This window comes from Cibotium barometz, chromosome 34 (genome assembly GCF_041138505.1).
Source record: "Cibotium barometz isolate CiBa-2024 chromosome 34, ASM4113850v1, whole genome shotgun sequence".
Taxonomy (NCBI): domain Eukaryota; kingdom Viridiplantae; phylum Streptophyta; class Polypodiopsida; order Cyatheales; family Cibotiaceae; genus Cibotium; species Cibotium barometz.
Window position 1 is genome coordinate 2,899,930 of NC_141079.1, and position 22,057 is coordinate 2,921,986.

General features: G+C 45.6%; 1 protein-coding gene across 2 annotated transcripts in view; it reads left to right on the forward strand.

Annotated features, from left to right (window-relative positions):
- The first annotated feature begins 1,229 nt into the window (after positions 1–1,229).
- The window catches only part of LOC147618609 (uncharacterized), a 36,666-nt gene continuing 15,838 nt past the window's right edge, over positions 1,230–22,057 (forward strand). The window contains exons 1-3 of one of the 2 annotated variants that reach the window (XM_086773628.1): positions 1,230–1,601; positions 1,711–1,851; positions 2,161–2,934. In XM_086773628.1, the coding sequence (XP_086629754.1) occupies positions 1,804–1,851; positions 2,161–2,934 (822 nt within the window). In that variant the 5' untranslated portion in view covers positions 1,230–1,601; positions 1,711–1,803. Of the gene's footprint in view, positions 1,852–2,160; positions 2,935–22,057 lie in introns of both variants that reach the window. The other variant, XM_086773627.1, reaches the window with a different exon arrangement.

Here is a 22,057-nt window from a genome sequence, read left to right on the forward strand (position 1 = left end):
AAAACAAAGCATGCAAACATGCATGCACGCACGCATGCGTGCATGTGCGTGTGTGTAGAGAGAGAGAGAGAGAGAGAGAGAGAGAGAGAGAGAGAGAGAGAGAGAGAGAGAGAGAGAGAGAGAGAGAGAGATTTTCTCAACAATGCCAAATTTGGGTATAGAGACCATGCAACCATAACTTCTTGCTGGTTTACTGAGGTCAACATCAACCGTCTTTACTAATGCTCGAAGAAAACATATTTTTCAACCAATCAAAATAAGGCCAACCCTTAAATCTATCCGGTTTTTGTTTTCAAAATCTCTACAATATGCCAGTTTTATAATTAAACTATGTAAAAAATTATTCCTTAAAATAAGGGCTACTTAAAACCTAGTTGATTTTTCTTAATGTTGGCCGATACAGATACACTAGAATGTCATTTTTTTCAAGCACTAGGACTCTTTACCCATTGCAATTGGGGGTTCTCCTCGATGCAACCATTGACCTCCGTGCGTTTCACTCAATTTGGTGAAATGGAGAGATGATCGACTAGATAGGTTAAACTGGGCTACTATAGAGAGTGTGTGATCTTCTCTCAACAATGCCAAGTGTCCAACGGAATTTGAGTACAGAAATTGCATAGCCACATCAATCCTAGCTGCTTATGATCAATGCAGGCAACTTTACCCACTCTAACGGTCTCCTCTGTGCAACTACTAACCTATATGTGATTCACTCTATTTGGTGGAATTGTTCGATAGGTCAAACTGGGTCACTACATTTCCCCAAGTGTGCCATTTTTAGCCCAATTGAGAAATGTGAGAAAATTTATCAGTGCAAAGCAGTGGCACACAAATAGAATGGATAGTGGCACACAGATAGAAAGGCCGGTGAAATGGGGAAGCTAACTAGGCCATTGGCTAGAGCCTGGGCCTTTGGCAAAGTAGGCTAGTTGAATGAGTTCTCATGGAAACCATTGGAATGGACAATGGAGAGCTCAATGAATTGTGGACAATGGAGAGCTCATGAATTTAAGGACCCCTTTTGTTTATTTTTGGCTAGTGGCCGTTACCCAAGTGCTTGTGGCCGTCAGATCAAATAATCGACGGCTGAAGTTCATCTTCGTAGAGAAGTCTTGCGTCTGGACGCACGCTTTTATACGGCGTGCGGTACGTTGCCAGACGAATGACCGACTTGACCGGTAACGCGTGATCGGCAAAAAAGGCTTTTGGGAGTTTCACACTTCCAGGAAATCAAAGAAAGGAGGCGAGGGAGACTGGCTTTTGCCGGTTGCAGTCCTCTAGTGAGAGAAACCGAAGCAAGTGTCAGAGATCGAGAGCTCTTCTTTCAAAGCTTTTGCTTCCGCCATAGCCAGCTTTCAAGCCTCGAGGGTATTTCTTTCTCATTTCACGCACTGTTCTTTCTTCTGCCGCCAACCTTTCCCTTGTACTGCATTTCTCTTTCCTCGACCGACCTTCCGCCATCGCCAGGGCCTTTTCGTTCTCCCCGTCAACCAGCTTCATCACCATTCATCGTCTTCTTCTTCTCCTGCTGCTTGCTGAGTCCTGTACTGCAGAGCAGCTTCTGCAACAAGCTTCTTTATCGCTCCATTTCTTGCCAGGTTGAGCAAGAAAGAACTTCTTTTCCCTGTGATTTCTACCGATCAGTGAAACGCTTTAAAATCCGACCTGCTCTTCTTGCTCACTGAGAAAGTTTTCACCACCGAACAGGGGAACAAAAAATGCAGGTATTGTGAGCAGTTCGCAGCAAGACGGCCTGGTTTTTTTAGCGACGTGGAATGATCACAAGCGCTTACTGAAGACATGTTTACGGACGGGCTCGACCCCTCTGCTCTACAATGGGTGCGAGAGGTCGGTTTTTTTCCTTCAAATTTGAGCGAAATTCTGTCAAGCAAACGGCTAATTTTTAAAATATCTTTGAATTTCTCAGTTTTTCCCCTCAATTTTCCCTCTTATTAAAATCCGCGCGCGCGTGTGGGGTGCTTTCTCAAAATCTTTGCAGTTTTCTTCTGTTCTAGAAAATCTTTCCCCATCTCGCATGCTGCTGGAAGCGATTTGCAGTTTGTACGGCAAATCTTGTTTTTGTTGTCTCTCTAACCCTTTACAGGAAATTATGTCAATGCACATTTCTGCTTTCACTGTGGCCTGTCAAATGTGTAGGGTTTGGAGCAGAAAAGGGCGGCTTCTTCGGTTTTTGCAGAAACTCAAAGTGCAAGGCTTGTGACGGAGGATGGCAGAAAAAAAGGCAAGAATGGCTGGCGGGGTCTACCCCCTACACAGCTTCAAAATGCACATTTCCACTCAGGCCTGATTCGGCCACCACAGTTCTCTGCTGCTGCTGTAGATGACTTGAGTGAGAGCACCGGCTCTGTTTCTGCTGCAGAAAACAACGACTATGAGGATACCACAGACTCAGAAGACCATGAGTCAGGCCGCTATTCTTTGGACTCGTCCCCTCAAAACACTTTCCTTAAAGAAGGTCACGGCATTAGCACTAACAAGAACATTAACAATAGTAATGCAACAGCAGCAGCTCGTGGCATGGCTGATGACTACTACTATGAGTACGATAGGCGGCTTCTCAGTTCCAGGTCAAACTCCAAGTCTAACTCGAGATGCAACTCGACGAGGGAGAGCTCTGGGCGCTTGGAAGGCCGTCAGGCTCAGGCATTTCAGAAGAAGAAAGAATCTGCTTACTATGAATGTGGTGATGATCAGGATGACGATGAAGGGGCAAGTGGTGAACCGAAGTTCTCTTCATATGACAGGGGGCATTACTCAGATGGAGAAGAAGAATCATGGGGTGATGTTCGCAGATATGATGGCAAGTCTGGCAAGTTTGCCAGCAATGCCTTCTCGACTGTGCCTGCCCGTGCTTCAACAGCAGCTTACTCAGGATATAGCTTCGGGACTCATTCCCAACACATTGATCAGGTTTACAATCATGACCTTTCCAGATTCTAGAGCTTGTGCATGCCTCTTATTTTAGCCTGTAAGATGGTAAAATGAGCTAGTATTAACGAACATCCTTGAACCTTTTAACCCCTTCGTTTTTCAATATATGTATATACGTGTGAGGAGATCTTCAATCATAAATTAATTGGTAAATGATAATGAGGTTGAATAAACTAGTAGTAATGAAGAAAAGCAATTCTTTGGTTAGTAATTTTGAAAAGTAATAGCTTAGGCCTTAGTCCCATAAGCTATACTAATAGTACTTCAGACGAGTAATAGTATTGCATTCCAATGGCTGTGCTTTTCCTGTCGCTATGTATATTCATAGCTTGGAGCTTTGATTTAAGACCGCCTATGTAAAACTAAGAGGTAAACGATAATTAGAATCGAGATTGACCAAACTAGTAGTAATGAAGAAAAGTAAACACATGTAAAATTAATTGGTAAATGATAATGGATTGACCAAATTAGTAGTAATGTAAATGATAATGATAATGGATTGACCAAATTAGTAGTAATGAAGAAAAGTAATAGTTACGTTAGTGATTTCGAAAAGTTCCCATAAGCTATGGCAAATTAATAGTACTTCAGACAAGTAATAGAATGCATGCTTTTCGTGGTACTATGTATTTACGTAGCTTGGAGCTTATTTCAGAGCTGTATTGATTTCTTCTACAAGCTCTCCAAATTTCTTTGAAACCATTAGCATTTTGTGTCAACCCATTCTAGTCTCAATTAAACTCCTAGTCTCCTGGCAAACAAGATCACTGCTCTGCATGTCAACCCCAGCAGTCGTGTATGTGGCAAGGGTTCGGTGTATTTTGGCATTTGAGGGGAGGCGTGTGTGTCTCCTCCACATTTATATGTGTAAGGATTATTTCTCAATGGTTATTTAAGAGTGGTGAATGTAAAAGGAGATGGGTAGATTCCAGGTGATCCAAGCAACGATGCAAGGTTAGATGGGTAGCACATGGGCTAATTGAGAGAATCAAGGATGTGTTGAGATACTCATGGAGATAATTTAGGGATGTATCTTGCACATTTTGATGTCGCTGGACTGTGTAACTCAACTCAAAGAAGGGGATGTCAAGGGCATCCTGGGGGCGAAGGGATCGTGCCACTGCCACTCACAAGGATCCCACAGTAGACGCATCAGTGGCCGACCCTCCCATAACCATAATCTCCAAGAGCTCTCTCAGGTCACTTCAGCCGGAGGTGGGTCGAAGTGCCATGTGTGGTCATGAAACCCAATCACTCTCATCCTCTGTAAAGTGTAGTTGTTGAGGTCCTTTGTTGAGAGAGAGGGGGGGGGGGGGGGGGCAGCTCAATTTGCCCTGTGGCCTTATAGAGAAAGTCATGAGGGTGTGTCACATGCACAGTAGTGGACATGGCTGACCTTAGCATCTACTCGCTGAATTAGGGAGCATTTAATGCTTATTTAGCTTGTCCTCTATTGGCCGACAACAATCCGCCAGTTTATAGGGATTTTTGGAGATCATCCAACTCTGAATCAAGGAGCACCTCTTGAGATCTATTAAGCCTTGCAGTTCGATCTCTTAGGAAGCTAAAAAAGTGCTCATCATCTCCACCACAAAGAGAAAGAGGAAGGGCGCAAGGGGACATCCTTGGCGTACTGAACAAGAAAGTGCAAACTTGTCACCCTGAGCACCTTGGATAAGGACCTGACTATGAGAGGTTGAGTAGAGGGCGGATACACCTCAGACCCATGTGGCAGGAAACCCATCTTGCACATAGTCCCCTCGAGAAAGCCCCATAGGCTTTCTCGAAATCCAGAAGGAGAACCAGTAAGTCCTGCTGACATGAACGGGACGTGGCAAAGGATGGCCAGTAAAGCCTTTGCATACGTGAGAGCGTGATCTAGGGCCCAGAGATCTGCAGGAGGATTGAGGAGTTATAGGAGAGCTTGGTGTTTCAGGAGTGCACAGCGGACGGTGACTCTGGATTCTTCAAAAGGCAGGTCAGACCAGACTAGCATAGTTTAGAGAGCAAGAGGGCAGTCTCCGCTGGAGCCTAGGCTCCCTTTTCATGTAGCATACGCCGAGCTAGGACCATGTGAAACAACGGGGCCTTCTTTATTCGTGAGTTTAGTGAGTCTTTAGCAATCCTTTAAACAACATACATGAATTGAAAGAGTAGTCGATACGACACCAAATTGGGTCCTAATTACCCATTGAAGCGCCCCCCCCCCCTCCCCTCTCCCTTGGCGCGCAAGCAAGAGTATTTACTTTATTCCTTCTGGAGAACTGAATACAAGCTGAACTACGTCCACAAGATTGAGTGGACAAACTGACTGACTGACTGACTGACTGCCAAACGCAAGGACAAAGTGACCAAACATTGGGTAGAACTGTGCATAAGCTGTAGAGCTGACTGTGAAGCTATCTTCGAAGAGAACACATAACACACCAGCCCGAGACTGAGGGATGGTGCTTTGAGAACTTTGGGAAGAGCCTGAGCTTCGGATGCCTTGGGCTGGAGAGCACAAAGGATGCTGAAGTATGCAAAGGCAGGCTGCCTAAGCACACATGCTTGACTGAAGGTCGAAGACTTGAACTTTTGTTTTATGATTTTAGACCATGGTAGAATCCATCGTTTTATATGTCCAAGGAAGGCTGGTCAGCTTAGATTAATGCTGTTGGCCTATTTTGTCTGTTACGACTGAGATCAAATAAGCATTAAATACAAGATGAACTACGTCCACAAGATTGAGTGGACAAACTGACTGACTGACTGCCAAACACAAGGACAAAGTGACCAAATGGTGGGTAGAACTGTGCATAAGCTGTAGGTGACTGTGAAGCTATCTTCGAAGAGAACACATAACATACCAGCCCGAGACTGAGGGATGGTGCTCTGAGAACTTTGGGAAGAGCCTAAGCTTCGGATGCCTTGGGCTTGAGAGCACAAAGGATGCTGAAGTATGCAAAGGCAGGCTGCCTAAGCACACATGCTTGACTGAAGGTCGAAGACTTGAACTTTTGTTTTATGATTTTAGACCATGGCAAAACCCATCGTTTTATATGTCCAAGGTAGGCTGGTCAGCTGAGATTAATGCTGTTGGCCTATTTTGTCTGCCACCACGATTGAGATCAAATAAGCATTAAATATTTAATGCTGTCTTATGAGTATGCGTGGGGTGTCTAGTTGTTGGCTGACTATCATATGACTTTGTCGACTCCTATAAAGGCTGCTGACTAGGTCTTATGGGTGGTGATGGTGAGATTCACACCATAGCAAGGCTTTCCCACAATGGGTTGCCTTAGGGTTGGCCCCTACTATATGGATGCAAAATAACATGCTTCTAATGCATTCTACACCTAAGGTTGACATCTACATGTACCTACATGAGCACTACTTGCTAAGAGGATTGACCTAACATTGACTTGACAAACCTCTATGGCTGGAAGACTAACCTACGTAGCTTGTGCCTGACATGTCCCGGACTGGGGCTGACAATGGGGTCACAGCATACGATAAAATCTCCTATCAAGGTACTACTTTTGTACATGTTTCTTGCACTGTTGATGAGCCAGTGTCACTGTGTATCACAGTGCATGGGTGCACGTGACATTCCCTCCTGCTTAGCTTGGCCGTAGGTTCATGGCTTTGAGGTAGTCCACCAATAACTGTGGATACTCGAGGAAGAATTCTTCATCTAGCCAAACAGCTTCATGGGTTTCTCAATCTTTGAACTTGGTATAAAATTGGTAGAGTTATTGTTCGGAACCGTGCTTCCAACGATGTGGAAGGATCTACTCGGGCTCTATCACTTTTGCTTCATTAACCATTTCTGGTTGCTGCTCTTTTGGAACATTCTGCAATGAAGATCCAATATAAGGCTTTAACCAAGAGACGTGGAAGATGTTGTGCATCTTCCAAGTGTCTGGCAATCTGAGTTGCATGGAGACATCACGTAACTTCTTGGTGATGGGAAAAGGACCAAAACTTTTGATTGATAACTTTGGACAAGGCTTGCCCACTCGCTTGAGTCTTTGCTTCGTGATTTGAGCTTAAGTATACCCGATCTCCTTTCTTGAAGTGGACATCTCTCCTTGACTTATTTGCCTGCCCACTCGCTTGAGTCTTTGCTTCGTGATTTAAGCTTAAGTATACCCGATCTCCTTTCTTGAAGTGGACATCTCTCCTTGACTTATTTGCCTGTCTGGTATAAGTCTCGTGAGCGTTGCTAAGGTGCTCTTTGACTGACTCAATGATGGTTGAAAATGTTTCTAATGTCTTGTTGGCTTCAAAAGAAGGAGATATCATCCGAGTGAGAAGGAATGAAAATCTTCGACCAAAGGTTGCCTCATAAGGAGTTTTGCCAATACTTGATGAGTGTGTCATTGAGAATTGCCTACACCAACAGGAGATGAAGCTCCCACTTCGACTGTTGATCATGGCAGTATGCTTTAAGCACATTGAAAGCCAATTGGTTGTAAATCTTTGTTTGGCCATCGGTCTGAGGATGGCATGCACTGGAAAATTGCAATTTGGTACCAAAGTTGTCGAACAAAGCTCGCCAAAAGTGAGAGGTAAACTTCGGATCTCGATTTGAAGTAATGGTCCGTGGTAAACCACATACTGGATACCAATGTCAGACAGAGAGCCGGGCTATATCTTCTACTATGGCCGTCTGTTTGCATGGTGTAAGCATACGAAACTTACTAAATCTGTCAACTATCGTCATACATTGAGTATTTCGAGATCCAGTAGATGCGAGGAGTGGTCCAACGAAATTCATCAAAATGTCATGGAAAGGACCCTTAGGAACGGGCAACGGGTGCAGCAACCCTGCTTGTTTGGTGCGAGGTACTTTCACTTTCTGGACATGCGAAAACATAGTTGTATAAATCCCTGCATCTTTGGCTAGTAAAATGATCTTTCTAACTTCTCCAAAGTATTGTTGATCTCGTGATGACTGCCAACGAGTGAATCATGTGCATCATGGAGGAGTGCCGGTCTCTTCTCCCTGAATGGTATAATGACCCAGTTTTGAATAAAGGGCCATACTATAAGGAGTTCCGAATTTTGGGCAATCTGCATACTATGTCTTCATACTATTGAAGTCCTTTCCTTGTATCTCCAACAGAGTGGACTCGTGTGGTGTCTGAATGCTACTCTTCCGACTAAGCATTTTCTACGGGGTGGTTCTTGTTAGCAGTCATTTCCTATCTGTACCGTATTACACGGAAGGGAGTGAGGACGAGTGGTGTGGGTGTGCCCGCCCGTGTGAGGTTTCTCCATTTTTCTCCATTGTCCATTCTCATTTTTTTCCAGTTATGGGGGTGTTGTCTTTCCCTGGTTGACTTGTATGCCAGGAGGGGCCACATTTATTGTTGGCCAACTTGCCATTTGTTGGTTGACTTGTCATTTGCTGGCCGATTGGACTTTTTCCTAGTCGTGGGCCATTTTGGGGCTGTCGGCGTGTTTTGCACCAGCCGAATGGCAACCCTTGGCTATATATGTACCAACTCTTGCTCCCTCCCCACAGTTTTGTACTAGATATACTTGTGTATATAGTAGAGTTCGACATCGTCTCTCCTCTCTTGCTCTGTTGCAGTTTTCCGCTCTTTGATTTCTGTCTCTTTTCCACTGCACATTCCAACATGGTATTAGAGTCCCAGCTGGCTTGAATCTTTGGAGACAGTGAGAGGGCTGTATGGGACGTGGGATAGAAGGTGGGTGTCATTGTTGGACAGCCACCTTGCAAGCAAGTGCAGCTTCTTCAAAATTTTTTCCCACCCACCCTCTCCTCACAAGACCACGTGAACCCCCGAAATGGTAGATTTGCTCGAGATGGCGGAGAAACATGTGAAGATCCCCACCCTCCTGATGTTCTCGGTGGACCGACAATTGGACGGGAACAACTATGGCATCTGGAAGGTAATGATGGAGTGTGTCTTGGAGTCTTATGATTTGGCTGATTTGATCGTGGTTGGAGTTTCAAGGCCAGATTTGGAGGAGGAGGAACTTTCATTGTCAGCTAAGAAAGAGCGGGAGGCCCAGGCACAGTTGTGGGATCGTGTCAATGCCCGCGTGCGTTCTTTCATCTTCCTTAATTGCACACCCCAAGTGATCAATCATATCAAACCCATGATACTGGCTCGAGGGATTTGGTAGCACTTGGCCTCTTTGTACAATCAGGTAACGCCCATGAAGAGAATTTCCTTGGAAGTGCAGATGTGAATGATGAATCTTGCAATCTCTTCAATGATGCGAGAGCACATTAACAAACTCCAGGCTCTTTAGTAGGAGGTTTTCTAGGCTGGGAAGGAGATATCATCGGAGGACATGGCCATCACCTTGCTGTCTCATCTATCCCCTTAGTACTCTGCTTTCTATTCTTCTTTGATCACCAGTGGGAGGCTCAACACCATTACTTGGGAGGAGCTTGTGCCGATGGTTTTTGAACCCTCCACAAGGCGGAGGTTTTGAGGCTTTGACTGGCCAGCGATTGAAAGGCCGCAACAACAACAACAACAACAACAATGGCAAAGGGAAGTTTTCTTAGAAGAAGCCCGACTCAGATCGTGATGCTTTGAAGGCCAAGTGGACGTGTAACCATTGTGGCTAGAAGGGTCATTATTGGAGGAAATGTCCTCAGTGGAGCATTGATAAAGGTATAGATTCCTTAGCTGCTGCAGCCTTGAAGACTCCAACTTTTGTGCACTTGGAGATTATGGACACCGGAGCTTCATCTTCTTCAAGCAGGGAGGCGGTTGGTCTCACCGTTGGGGATACTTGGGAGTGGTGCTTCTAGGCACACGTGTTTCATGCACTGAGCTTGACCGTGATAACACACAACATGGCCTTCTTTATATCTTTATGTGGTGAGAATCTTTAGCATCAAATTTAGAGAGTAGAGAGAGAGAAGAGAATGAGAATGTAGAAGACGACATAGTATTGGGTCCGAATACCCACTGAAGGGCCCCCTCCCCTTGCAAGTAGGAGTATTTACTTATGTTTTTCTTTGGAGAATGCTGTACAATGCTTGAGAAACAAGTGATGTGAATGCCCAATGCAAGGACGAGGAAGACCGTACGTCAGCTGAGTATCCACCTAATCCTGGGCTCTACTGAAGAGTCTTTTGGCCAGTGATGCAAGTCCAGATAGCTATAGGACTGCACATATGCTGGCTGAATGTGAAGGGGAGCTTCCTTGAATAGCATGGAGTCGACCGGATGTTGTAAGCTTCTGCACTTTGCTGAATTACCTAAATGATTGAAGTGGGACTGAGGCCCAAGCATTTATATGGCCTCATGGCTACAATCGGTTGCCTGTAAGAGCTGTCGGCCTGCATAATAATTCCCACGATTGCATTTAATGCCAGTTGGATTTAATTACCCTGTCAGTTGCTGTATTATTCCCATGACTGGTATAATGCCCAGTCGGCTGCTTGTAGGGTTGGTCGGGTGCTGGCCGACTGGTCCCCTAAGCCATAAGGGTTGGCCGACTACATGGCAAGAGCTTGGATGCCCTTTGCAAGGCTAGCCCATGTTGGACTGCCTTGGGGCTGGCCTTAGGGCTGGTCCCTTCTGTGTAATGGTCCTAAACATGCCTACACATGCATCTATGGCTATGGTGGACACCTATATGCTCATGTACGATGATTTCTCCAAGTGCGTTAAGAGGACTGTCAATTGACTAACCTCTAAGGCTCAGAGACTGACCTACGTAGCTCGTGCCTGACTGTCCCTAGACTGAGGGCTCACAATGGGGTCATGGCATATGATATCACGGCATACGACAAATATTCCTAAAAAAGGTGCTACTTCTGTACAAATGCTACAGTGATGATCATGCCAATGTGTACCCCAGTGCAGGGTGCACGTGACAACATGACTCCTTCCCGAGAGTTGTTATATGAATTTCGGAGGCAAACGTGTCACATCTTTATTGGTGACAAGTCCACTCTCCCGATTCACAGTGAAGGCAGGTTAGAGATTGTCCTTGATGGTAGAGAGGAGAAGCATTCCTCCCTAGTTCTTTACGTTCCATCTCTTGGTTTTCATCTTTTGTCAGTGCATGAGGTTTGCAAGACTGACATGTGGGTGGAGTTTGATGAGCATTCCGTTGCTATCCGGGACAAAGTAACAGGCTAGGTTGTTTGGGAAGGCGGAGTGGAGAATGGGATTTACAAACTCTTAGTACTGTCTTCTCTTACATGTACTCAGCTCGGTGATTTGTGGCATTTTTGTTTTGGCCGTTTGAATGTGGATGCATTGTGGCAGGCTTTCCGGGACCAGATAGTGGGTGGCTTGCCAGATGTTGGTAGCAGGCAAGGACATTGTAGTTCTTGCATTCGTGGGAAGTAGCATAGGGAGACTTTTCCGAAGCAGGCTACCAGGCGGGCTTTGAAACCACGAGGGTTGGTTCACACTGACTTGTGTGGCACCATGCAAACCCCATCTTTGGGAGGAGCCTTGTATTTCATGCTGATTGTGGATGATTGTAGCAGGTTCACATGGGTGTATTTTTTGTCACATAAGGACCAAGCCTTTGCTCGGTTCAAGGACTGGTATGCTCTGGTGGAAAAGGAGTTTGGATTGCAAGTGAAGACTGTTCGGGCTGACAAAGGAGGGGAGTTCTCTTCTAATGCTTTTGTGCGGAGCATGGCATCAAGCAGGAGCTGGCCAATACAGGGTCGCCTTTAGAGGATGGAGTGGTTGAGCGAAAGAACCGGATTGTGGTGGAGATGGCGAGCACAATGTTGGAGCATCGAGACCTTCCTCGTCCGCTTTGGGGGGGGGGGACTGTGGCTACGGCTGTCCATATCCTCAACCAATCTCTGACGACTGCAGTGCCTAAGATGACTACGTTTGAGGCTTATTTTGGCAAGAAACCAGATGTCTCCCATTTCCATGTTTTGGGGAGTGATGCCTATGTTCACATTCCAAAGAAGCAGAGGGGGAAGCTTGACACCAAGTCCTAGAAGCTTGTTTTTGTGGGATATAACTCTGTTTCCAAATGCTACAGGTTATATGACTCGAAGTGGAATGAGGTTGTTGTTAGCAGAGATGTTGTCTTTGATGAGCATGTTCCCACTTCCACTGCTGAGGATGAGGATGAGTCCCGGGCTATTGTTCCAGCTAGCCAGCTTGAGTCAGTTGGAGAGGTTGAGCCCGAGGTTGGAGATTTGCCTCAGTAGCAGTAGGAGGCTTTGCGTTCTGTTCGGATACCGAAGTGGTTGTTGGACACCATTTGAGAGTCTGGTATGACAGAGTATCCCTTCGAGTGGACCACGGAGGATGTACCTCGAAGATCGCATAGGGTTCGTGACAAAATGTTAGTCAGAGGAGCATTTATAGGTAAATTATGCCTTGATGTCTCATATCATTGGGGAGTCGGGACAAGGAGCCTACTTCAGGAAAAGAAGCTCTTTTCCAAGAGACTTGGAGGAAAGCCATGCAAGTGGAATTGGAGACCATAGAGAAGAATGGGACTTGGGAGTTGGTTCCGAGGCCGTCGAAACGGTCAGTCATTGGTGTCAAGTGGGTTTACAAAACCAAGTATAAGTCCGATGGGTCTGTGGACAAGTACAAAGCTAGACTTGTGGCTAAGGGCTATGCTCAGCGGCCAGGCATCGACTATAAGGACACTTTTGCACCGACAGCTAGGATGGCCACGATTCGGACAGTTCTTGCCCTTGCCTCTCATCAGCAGTGGCTGGTGTATTAGATGGATGTTAAATCTGCGTTCCTGAATGGTGACTTGCAGGAGGAGGTTTATGTTGAGCAACCTCTTGGGAGTGAGTTTCGGGATCCAAAGGTATGGTTTACAGGTTGCAGAAAGCCTTGTATGGTCTGAAACAAGCTCCTAGGACTTTGAACCAGAAGAATGATACTTTCTTTTAGAAACAGGTTTCCAGAGATCAGTTGCAGATCCAAACTTGTATCGCTTTTGGCAACGTGGTATGGTTACTTTGATTATCCTCTATGTGGATGATCTTGTCCTCATTGGTAGTCATGTGGAGCACATAGGAGTGAGGAAGGCTGCCCTGTCAGAGGAGTTTGAGATGACGGATTTAGGCTTACTCCATTTATTTTTGGGATTGGAGATTTGGCAGACCCATAGAGGGTTCTTTGTTTCTCAGTAGCGGTATGTTCATGAGTTGTTGGAGGCCTTTGGGATGGAGAATTGCAAGCCTATTTCACCTCCAATGGATCCGAATACCAAACGTACTGAACATGATCCTTGTGAGCATGTTGATGCCTCTTTGTATCGGAAACTTGTCGGTTCATTGATTTGGTTGCTGAACACCAGATTGGACTTGAGTTTTCGAGTGGGGTTGTTGAACTCATTTATGTAGACACCTTTGAAGACTCATTGGGACGCAGGTTTGCGGATCTTGCGGTATCTGCAAGGTACTAAGGATCTTGGACTCCTTTATGACACTGGAGGGGGATCAAAGGACCGAGTCAGACTTTAGGGTTGGAGTGACTCTGATTGGGGAGGAGATCCAAACACGAGGATATCTGCTTCAAGATATGGCATTACCCTTGGCTCAGGAGCGATTTCTTGGAGTAGCAAGAAGCAACCAACTGTTGGCTTGTCTTCCACTAAGGCAGAGTATCAGACTACTCGTGTTCTAACAGAGTTGCTATTCCCAGAGATCCTAGGGAACCACAATCTTCTACAAGATCCTCTTTCACCTTTGCACACTTTGCTCTGGACAGACCTAAACCTCCTCAATCGAATCCTATTTTCTCCAACAAAACATAGTACTCACAACAAGCTACCACATATCAGCTACTTCATAAACAAGACCCCTTGGCTCTCTCATATAACTCCTCCACAATGCTCTTCCCCACATTATGCATGCAACTATTGCGCCCCACAACTATTGCACTTCTCTTCTCCTTTTTCCGCCTAGCTCTCATGTATATATTTGCTTGTTCTTGTCAACTACCCCCAACTCCTCTACACATGCAGTAGTTCTCGCTTCACCTAACAGAAGCAGCAAGTGATAACTACAAACTCACTGGTAGCATGTAAGATTCCTCCCCATCCGGTGGTGTGGCTGCGGAGGTTACTTGGCGAGATTGGGTTTCAGCAGAAGGAATCCATGGTCATCCAGTGCGACAACCAGAGCTGTATAGCTATTGCTTGAAACCCGGTCTTCCATATCCGAACCAAGCACATAGAGATACAATATCACTTTTTTCTAGAGAAGATTTTTGATGTTGACATCTTGCTAGTTTTTTGTTCGATGGAGGACAATGTGGCGGATCTCTTCACAAAGCCTCTACCTCAGATGCTCCATCCGCACTCCAGCTCATTGGGGTTGGTTTCACATCCAGGAGTTGAGAGGGGGTGTTAGCAGTCATCTCCTGTCTGTACCATATTACATTGTAGGGAGTGAGGTCCAGTGATGTGGGTGTACCCGCACGTGTGAGGTTTCTCCATTTTTTCTCCATTGTCCATTCTCATTTTTTTCCAGTCATGGGGGTGCTATCTTTTTTCTTGGCCGACTTGTATGCCAGGAGGGGCCACATTTATTGCTGGCCGACTTGTCATCTGCTGGCCGATTGGACTTTTTCCTAGTCGTGGGTCATTTTGGGGCTGTCGGCCTGTTTTGCACTGGCCAACTGGCAGCCCCAAGCCATATATATACCAGCTCTCGTCCCTCCCACAATTTTGTGCTGGATATACTTGTGTATATAGTAGAGTTCGACACCATCTCTCCTCTCTCGCTCTTTTGCAGTTTTTTGCTCTTTGATTTCTGTCTCTTTTTTGCTGCACATTCCAATAGTTCTTACCTGGTACATACTCAATCATTTCGCCAAGCTGTTGGAACAATTGACTCCACCGAGCCTGTCTATTGCTCCACTGGGCACTTGACATAGTTTTTGTAACCACTTGAAGCTTTGCTATCCACTTGAAGGCTTGGTTATCTATCTTCATAGTAAATTCCCTTCCATAAAGAAAAGGCTTCCATTGCTTCAAGGCTATAATAACTCCTAGCAACTCTTTGTCATAGACAAAGTACTTCTTTTCTGTAGCATTCAACTTCCTGCTATAATATGCCATGGGTCTTCCTTCTTGTTGTAATAATGCTCCAATGGCAAGATTACTTGCATTGGTGATCACCTCGAAGGGATCATCCCATGATGTGAGTTTGAGGATTGGTGCTTTGGAAGCTGCCTTTTGCAAAGCAAAGAACACCTCTAAAGCCTTACCTGTGTGACTGAAATCTTCTATCTTCTAGTCGTCACTCCCTTGAGCAAATTTATCAATGGTACTGGCAGGTTAGAAAAGTGATCCATATGCAAGCTATATGCTTGGCAAAGACTCACGAAGTATCGTATCTCTTGGGCGGTCTTCGGAACGTCCCAATCGAGGATTGTCTAAATCTTCTCAGGGTCTAGGTGAATTCCGTCCGGAACCAATCATGTAGGCTAGGTATTGGATTGAACTCCAAATATGCTCTTCTTCACATTGATGCATCTCACAAAATCTGCAAGGCCTTCACACACGTCCTTATTAAGAGACTAAGGTTATGTAAAAGGGGAGGAGAAGGGTGTGTGTGTGAATGGACTTATGGTCCACTAGCTCACCTATTTAAAGGTGGAGCTAGAAGGCATTTCATAGAGCATGAAGCTTAGTTGTATTTTGAGCAACTTAATAAGCAAGATCTTTTCTTGTATTTTGTGAGTCTCCCTCCTCCACATATTTGATCTATTTCATGAGCACCACGAAATTTTAACATGGTATCTAGAGCTTGGCAAGATTAGGTCATTTTTGTGGTGTAGAATAGGTCAATTTTATTCCCTCTTTTTTGTGGAGCTGAACCTCCTGCCAGTGGAGGAGCTCTAGCATCTTGTGGAGGCAAGAACTCGTCGAGTTTCCATCTGGGAAAGTGTAGAGGAGGTCTGGGCGCTCAGGAACGTACAGCAAATTTTTGGGTTTCTCTTCTCCTGGCCGCGGCATTGCATCTGGTTCAAATCGACGCCCGTTTTCTGTAGCGCTGATGTCGTACAGCCCATTCGCCATTTGCAGGCGATTCGGGGCTATTTGGGCTTAGGGCTTTTGAAGCCCATAGTCTCAAGTATCTACAGCTCAGAGATCAGCCCCAATGGCTGCTCCACGCGTGCGCTAGAGTCAAAAAACCAGGCTGCTCACTTGGTAGTCATTGAAGCTTCCATTAAAGCTTCAAAATCAAGTGTCTTTTTTGCACTAATCCTCTCCTCTTAGCTTCAAATCTCTTAAGTGCTTCTTGAAGTGTTTTGTTCCAGATTCTCTGATGTTGTGGGCATACACCATGAGGTGTTCATAAGCCTCATTGTCATCAAGCTTCATCAACATCTTCAAGTGCACAAAGCTTCTCAAAGTGTGCTTATAAGCACTAATAGTATTGATTAACACTAATGAGGCTACTAATCCAGCAAAGGGGAGCCATTCCAAAGTGTTTCTAAACACTAAGAGTGTTCTTAAACACTAATGGTGAATCTAATCACCAATGCAAGTGTCATTAGACGCTAGAAATGTGCTCTTAAGCACTAATAGTGTTGCTAAACACTAATGGTGATCTTAATCACCAAACAAAGTGTTCTTTGATGCTAATGAAGCTAATCTCCATCAGAATTAGTGGTTGGGTACAAATCCTAAGTGCTAAACCATATAAACTTTACTATCTTAATCTCCTTTTTTATGCAACATCCTTAACTTGATTAAGGGTTGTTGCACTCTCATAAGCCTTTCTCTTTCTACTTAAGCCAAAACATCACAAATTTTTGGTTTTTTCTTCTTCATAAATCAGCCCATTACTCTCTAGTAATCTCCTTCAATACCCAATGTCAAAGGACAACACCCAAATTAAGAAGTTCTCAGGAGAGGGCTTCCACACTTGGCAAGTCCTTGTCAAGTACAAGATGATGTCCAAAGGTTTTTGGCCATTCATCTCTGGCACGAAGGTTATTGATCGAACTAAGGCTGAAGATATTGAAGATGATGAGAGGGCACAAGCCATCATCATGCTTCATCTTGATGAGGCTCTCATTCACCATGTGGACCAGCTTTCGACTGCAAAGGAGAAACGGGATGAGCTTGACAAGCTCTATGGAGCTCGTGGTAAGAATTCCAAGATCTCACTTAAAATTGAATTTTTCAGCTTGGAACTCAAAGAGGGAGACGGCATTGGAGCCTTCATCTCTCACTTGAAGGGCCTTATGGCTCAACTTGCATCAATGAATGCGAGAATGGATGAAGATGATGCAGTGGTGGCTGTTTTGCTAAAAGCAGTCAAGAAGGTGTACCCCACCTTAGTCACCACCCTGAAGAACATACCTAATCCCACCCTTGAAGGAGTCATTCAATCTTGTCTTGATGAAGAAACGAGGCCAAAGGGAGGAGCTGAATCTTCAAATGCAACAACTTCATCAAATATCGAACAAGCTTTGTCACATCAAGTGATCAAAGTAAGATGTGTCCATTGCAAAAAGGTGGGTCATTTGGCAAATAATTGTTGGATCAAATATCCCAACAAAATGAAATGTAACAAGTGTAAACAAACGGGACATATCACTTCCAAATGTCCTAACAAAGAGTCAGAAGCTAACTTTGTATCAGCCTCTAACTCCACTGAGAAATTGTTTTAAATCTCAATGTAACCACACCTATATTCCTAACCCTTGTACGCCTAATGTTATAAAGGCATCCTATGTCCAATACCACCTATTCCAATTTTTTCATAGTTGGTATTGAGGGGGGGTATTAAGAGACTAAGGTTATGTAAAAGGGGAGGAGAAGGGTGTGTGTGTGAATGGACTGCAATGTCTCTCCATGAGACAACTCAGTAGGCAAGGCTTTTCGAGTGGCAGACCTGTCACCCCTTCCATGGGATACATGTCTTGAATGCATGTGACTATCATGCCCTCCATGAGCACCAGCATACATATACCTGTTAGCCTTTGTGCCTTGTGGAGAAGATGCATGACGAGAGGTGACTGTCACCTCTTCCCTTTGCATAAATGACCTCAACCTTTGAGATGCGGGATCTCCATGCTTCAAGCGAGGTGGATTTTTGAATTTCAGGTCTCCATCTTCCCCCTCTTTGATGTCACCTTTGCGGAGGAGGTAGGAAAGTGCCAACTCCCTTGGCTTCTTGCCCACTTCCCGTGCCATGGACTCAAAAGTCACGTCTACCATTGCATCGGCTTTCCTTGCTTCAATGGCACTTTGCACATGGGGATCTTCATGCAAAAATTTCAGCTCTTGCTCTTGTGCATGCAAAAGCTTTCTCATATGCTCCAATTCAGCCCTCATTGCATCAGGCTCTTCTTCTTGCATGACTGTCTTTCCTCGAGACAGTTGTCCCCTTGAATCACTATCATTTACCCTCTCAAGGGGTTTGTGCCTTCCCTGTAAAGCATCAGAACCACGCGAGGCACTTGATGGGCCCCTCGAATTAGGCACTTCCAAAGGGTTGCCTTGGCTGTCCATTGTGTTAAGTGTGCTAGAAGCGGGGTGTCCAATACACAGGTTCGTTTCCCCACTAAGAAGAGGGAAATAACCGTGCTCTGATACCAATGAAACCGATCCCGTCAAGTGGGAATAGACTCCGTTGGACACCCACACGCGTAATAGCACAACTTAAATATCACAATTTGAATGGACAACTTAACAACTGAAAATTGAAATGAAATGAAATGTTGATCAATGGACACCAGCACTGGGGCCGGAACGGGCCGACCCCCCCCTCAATATATGATATATTATTGGGAGTATTTAAAAGATACAATGCTCCATGGGTTCAATGAACTAGATGATGTCCATGTACAACTGAGATGAATACAGTTACCAAACAAGAGACTCGAAGTAGACGTTCGAAGGAGAGCAACCCACTTGAGTAGTCTAGTCTCTACGGTCCTGTGCCTTCACTGGAATCCGTGGAGAGCGCCCCACTGGTGTTCCAGGACCACGCACAAACAGGCGCTCTCGTACTAACGCGTGGCTCTCCCGATCTCGGCACCCATGGACTGTGGCTCTCCAGAAGCTTGGACTACCCGGCACCAAACGGGTGTTAGCGGTAGAGAGTATCCCTTATCAGATTTACATCAAAGTCCTTTACTTAAATCTCAATCCACTTACTTGTAGCTCGCTAGTGGAAGACAAATACCCAAGGCATCTAAGTGCAGCCGCTTGGAGATCTGAGTGCAGCCGCCTGCTGAATGGAGAGGAGGCCTGGGCACAGCCACCTGTGGAGGTTTGGGGGCGCAGCCGCTTGTGGAGGAGGGCGCAGCCGCCTGTAGAGGGAAACGTAGCCGTCTGAGGAGGAGGGCGCAGCCGCCTGCAAGGGGAGGAGCGCAGCCACCAGTGGCCGCCTGTGGAAGGGAAACGTAGCCCCACGCAGCCGCCTGTGGAGGGCAGCACAGCCTCCTATGGAGGCGAGGAGCCTGCTGTGGAGAGCACAGCCGCCTATGGAGGGGAGGAGCGCAGCCGCCTGCTGTGGAGAGCACAGCCGCCTATGGAGGGGAGGAGCGCAGCCGCCTGCTGTGGAGAGCACAGCCGCCTATGGAGAGCGCAGCCGCCTGCAGAGTGGAGGGAAGTGCAGCAACCTGAGGGCAAGCGGAGAAGAGATGATCGCCTGCCAGTCCTCCCCAAGCTGGTGAGATGGTCGCTCCTTTGTAGGTGTTGGAGAGAGAGCACACGTCCAACAGCTGGCCGGCCCCCCTAGCTTGCAAAAATGTTCGTCGTGTGACTTAATGTTATAAAAGGCCTAGGTTAACCTTGTTTAAAGCAAGAGGGGATTACTATGTATAAAACTAATATAGGTCATGGACACCTAACTCCCAATGTAGCCTTGGCCTTTGAGTCTTTGTGTTGGGAACAAGCTACATGAACCTCTGAGCCATGCTAGGATAAGCCTTTGAGCCATGCTTCTGTGCGTGTTGAGCCGAGCTCACCGGCCTCTGAGCAGCCACGTTACTTGAACCCTTGAGTCTGCAGCCAGGAACATGCCAAGTTCTTACCAAAGTTGGAGCAATTGTATTCGTGACTATCCTTGTCACACTCCCACCTTCGCTCTGAAGGGGGGTTTGTTGGGTATTTTAGATCTCATGTCTGTGTGTCAATCATGTGTCCCGTCATGTGTGTGTAACCACGGTGATTTGGGATGGAATCTATGGTTTGGTTGTTTGTGTTTAGGGAGATCTTGGTGGATCTCACACTGCTTGACATCATTGCTTATGTCATGCAGAGCCTCTAGTATGCCCTTTTGAGAATGCAACTCCTAGGGTTGCTTTCTTGTGGTTTTGCCCACTGCCGACCAGCCCGAGAGACTTATGCTTAGCTTGGCTGAGCCTGATGTTCTGATACCAATTTGACATGCGGAAGCTTGGAAGCATTGACTGACTTGATCCGCCCCTAAGCTTACTGATTAGGAACACTAATGCACACAATGATTATACGGCAGAGAGATGAACCTTGGTCTGTGGCCTTGGGCCTTCTAAATGGACTGACTTTTCAGTATATTGATATTGTACAAAAAGATGTCTTTTGACTCTGGTCTTGGGCCTTCCAAAATGGACTGTCTTCTGACTAGAAGACTGCCTATTGACCTGCCCCCATCTGGGGATCAGATCATCTACTGACTGACTAGCCTTGCTATTTATAGGCTCATGGGAATATCCCTACAGCAGCCCGTCTGCTGTTGGCCAGCAGAGGACAAGCCATATATTCATTAAATGATGCCGACTTTCCCTTGTATGGTGCTTATGACCTTGCCGACTGGTCCTTTGACCGTGTGGGTTTCTTCTTTGCATTCCAAGCTTGTTAGTCACGCTAAACACTGCCTTTACACTGGCTGCCAAATCAAGGATTAGCCATGAGATTAACCATGTCCACGTGACAGGGAGATCTGAGAGGGAGGTTACGTGGGAATTTGTGAGGAATTGCAAAGCTTAATTCCCTGGTTTCATTGCTGAGGACATCAATGGTCCTTAAGGGGGGAAGTATGTTGCGTCCAGGACAAGTGGAGCTACGTGGTTCCATGTCGGATAGTTCCAAGGCTTGGTCATGGAGGACCTTACCACGGACCCCTCTTATCCTAAATGCCCAGCTCCATTCAAGACAGTGTATCATTGCTTATAGGAGTGCAGAGGAGCACGTAGGATTCTTGGTATCTATAGCCCAGCTCTTGGGCAGATCGAGGAGTGATCCTATCTACATTACTTGGGGTGCTATTGCAAGGTTGACTCAGTCTAGCTCACAACTTCTTTTTGAGGGCAAGGGTGTAGATCCTGTTATACTTGTCTATAGGGGTATAGCTCAGATATGTTTCCTTTAGGATATACCCCAGGTAAGATACACACCACCTTCGTTGAGAATATGAATCCACGTGGGAGATTATTGCTAGTTATCACAGTGTGGCATATCTAGAAGACCAGATGAGGCCTTTGAAGGTATTCAGGTTTATGTTACATGGTGTATTTTTTTCCCGAAGAGACCATCCGTCAGCCGAGAGGCTGCTGCTGAAAACCTGCCAAAAGTACCAAATGAATGGTGGGGGTGCTCCCTGCATGGCGAGACCCAATGTATTTGCAGTATATGGAGTGACATCGTTCACACTCTTTTGGCCACCTGGGCCCACATACAGGGACCTATGAGAGAGTGGAACCATGGTATTTTCTTCTCCTCCACACCTTTGGGGCTTTTATGGCAACATAATGCCCCAGATTTGTTGCGATCTCCCTGTGTATAATTTTATTTTACTTAATAGAAGTCTCTTTTCTGAAAAAAAAGCGACGTAGCTTTGCGAGGAAAGAAAGTTCCATCGTTGTGAAACCTTCTAATTTGGATAGGGGAAAAGTGATGTGTTGTTATGTCTTATTCGACACCCCCCATTTTGAAAACAGTGCCCTCCCTTTTTTAAAGACAACAAAAGCTTTAACTATTTAGATCTCCATCATGGAAAATTGAGCTTTTTATCTGTCAAGTAAGAAGATAAAAGAAGACACAAAAAATATGGGGAAATTAAGCTCTTTAATCTTCATTAAGTTTTGAGCTTTCAATTTAGAAGTAAGTTGGTGTGAGCTTCTTAACAAGCAAAGTAAATTCGTGCTGAAGTTGATTGAAATTATTC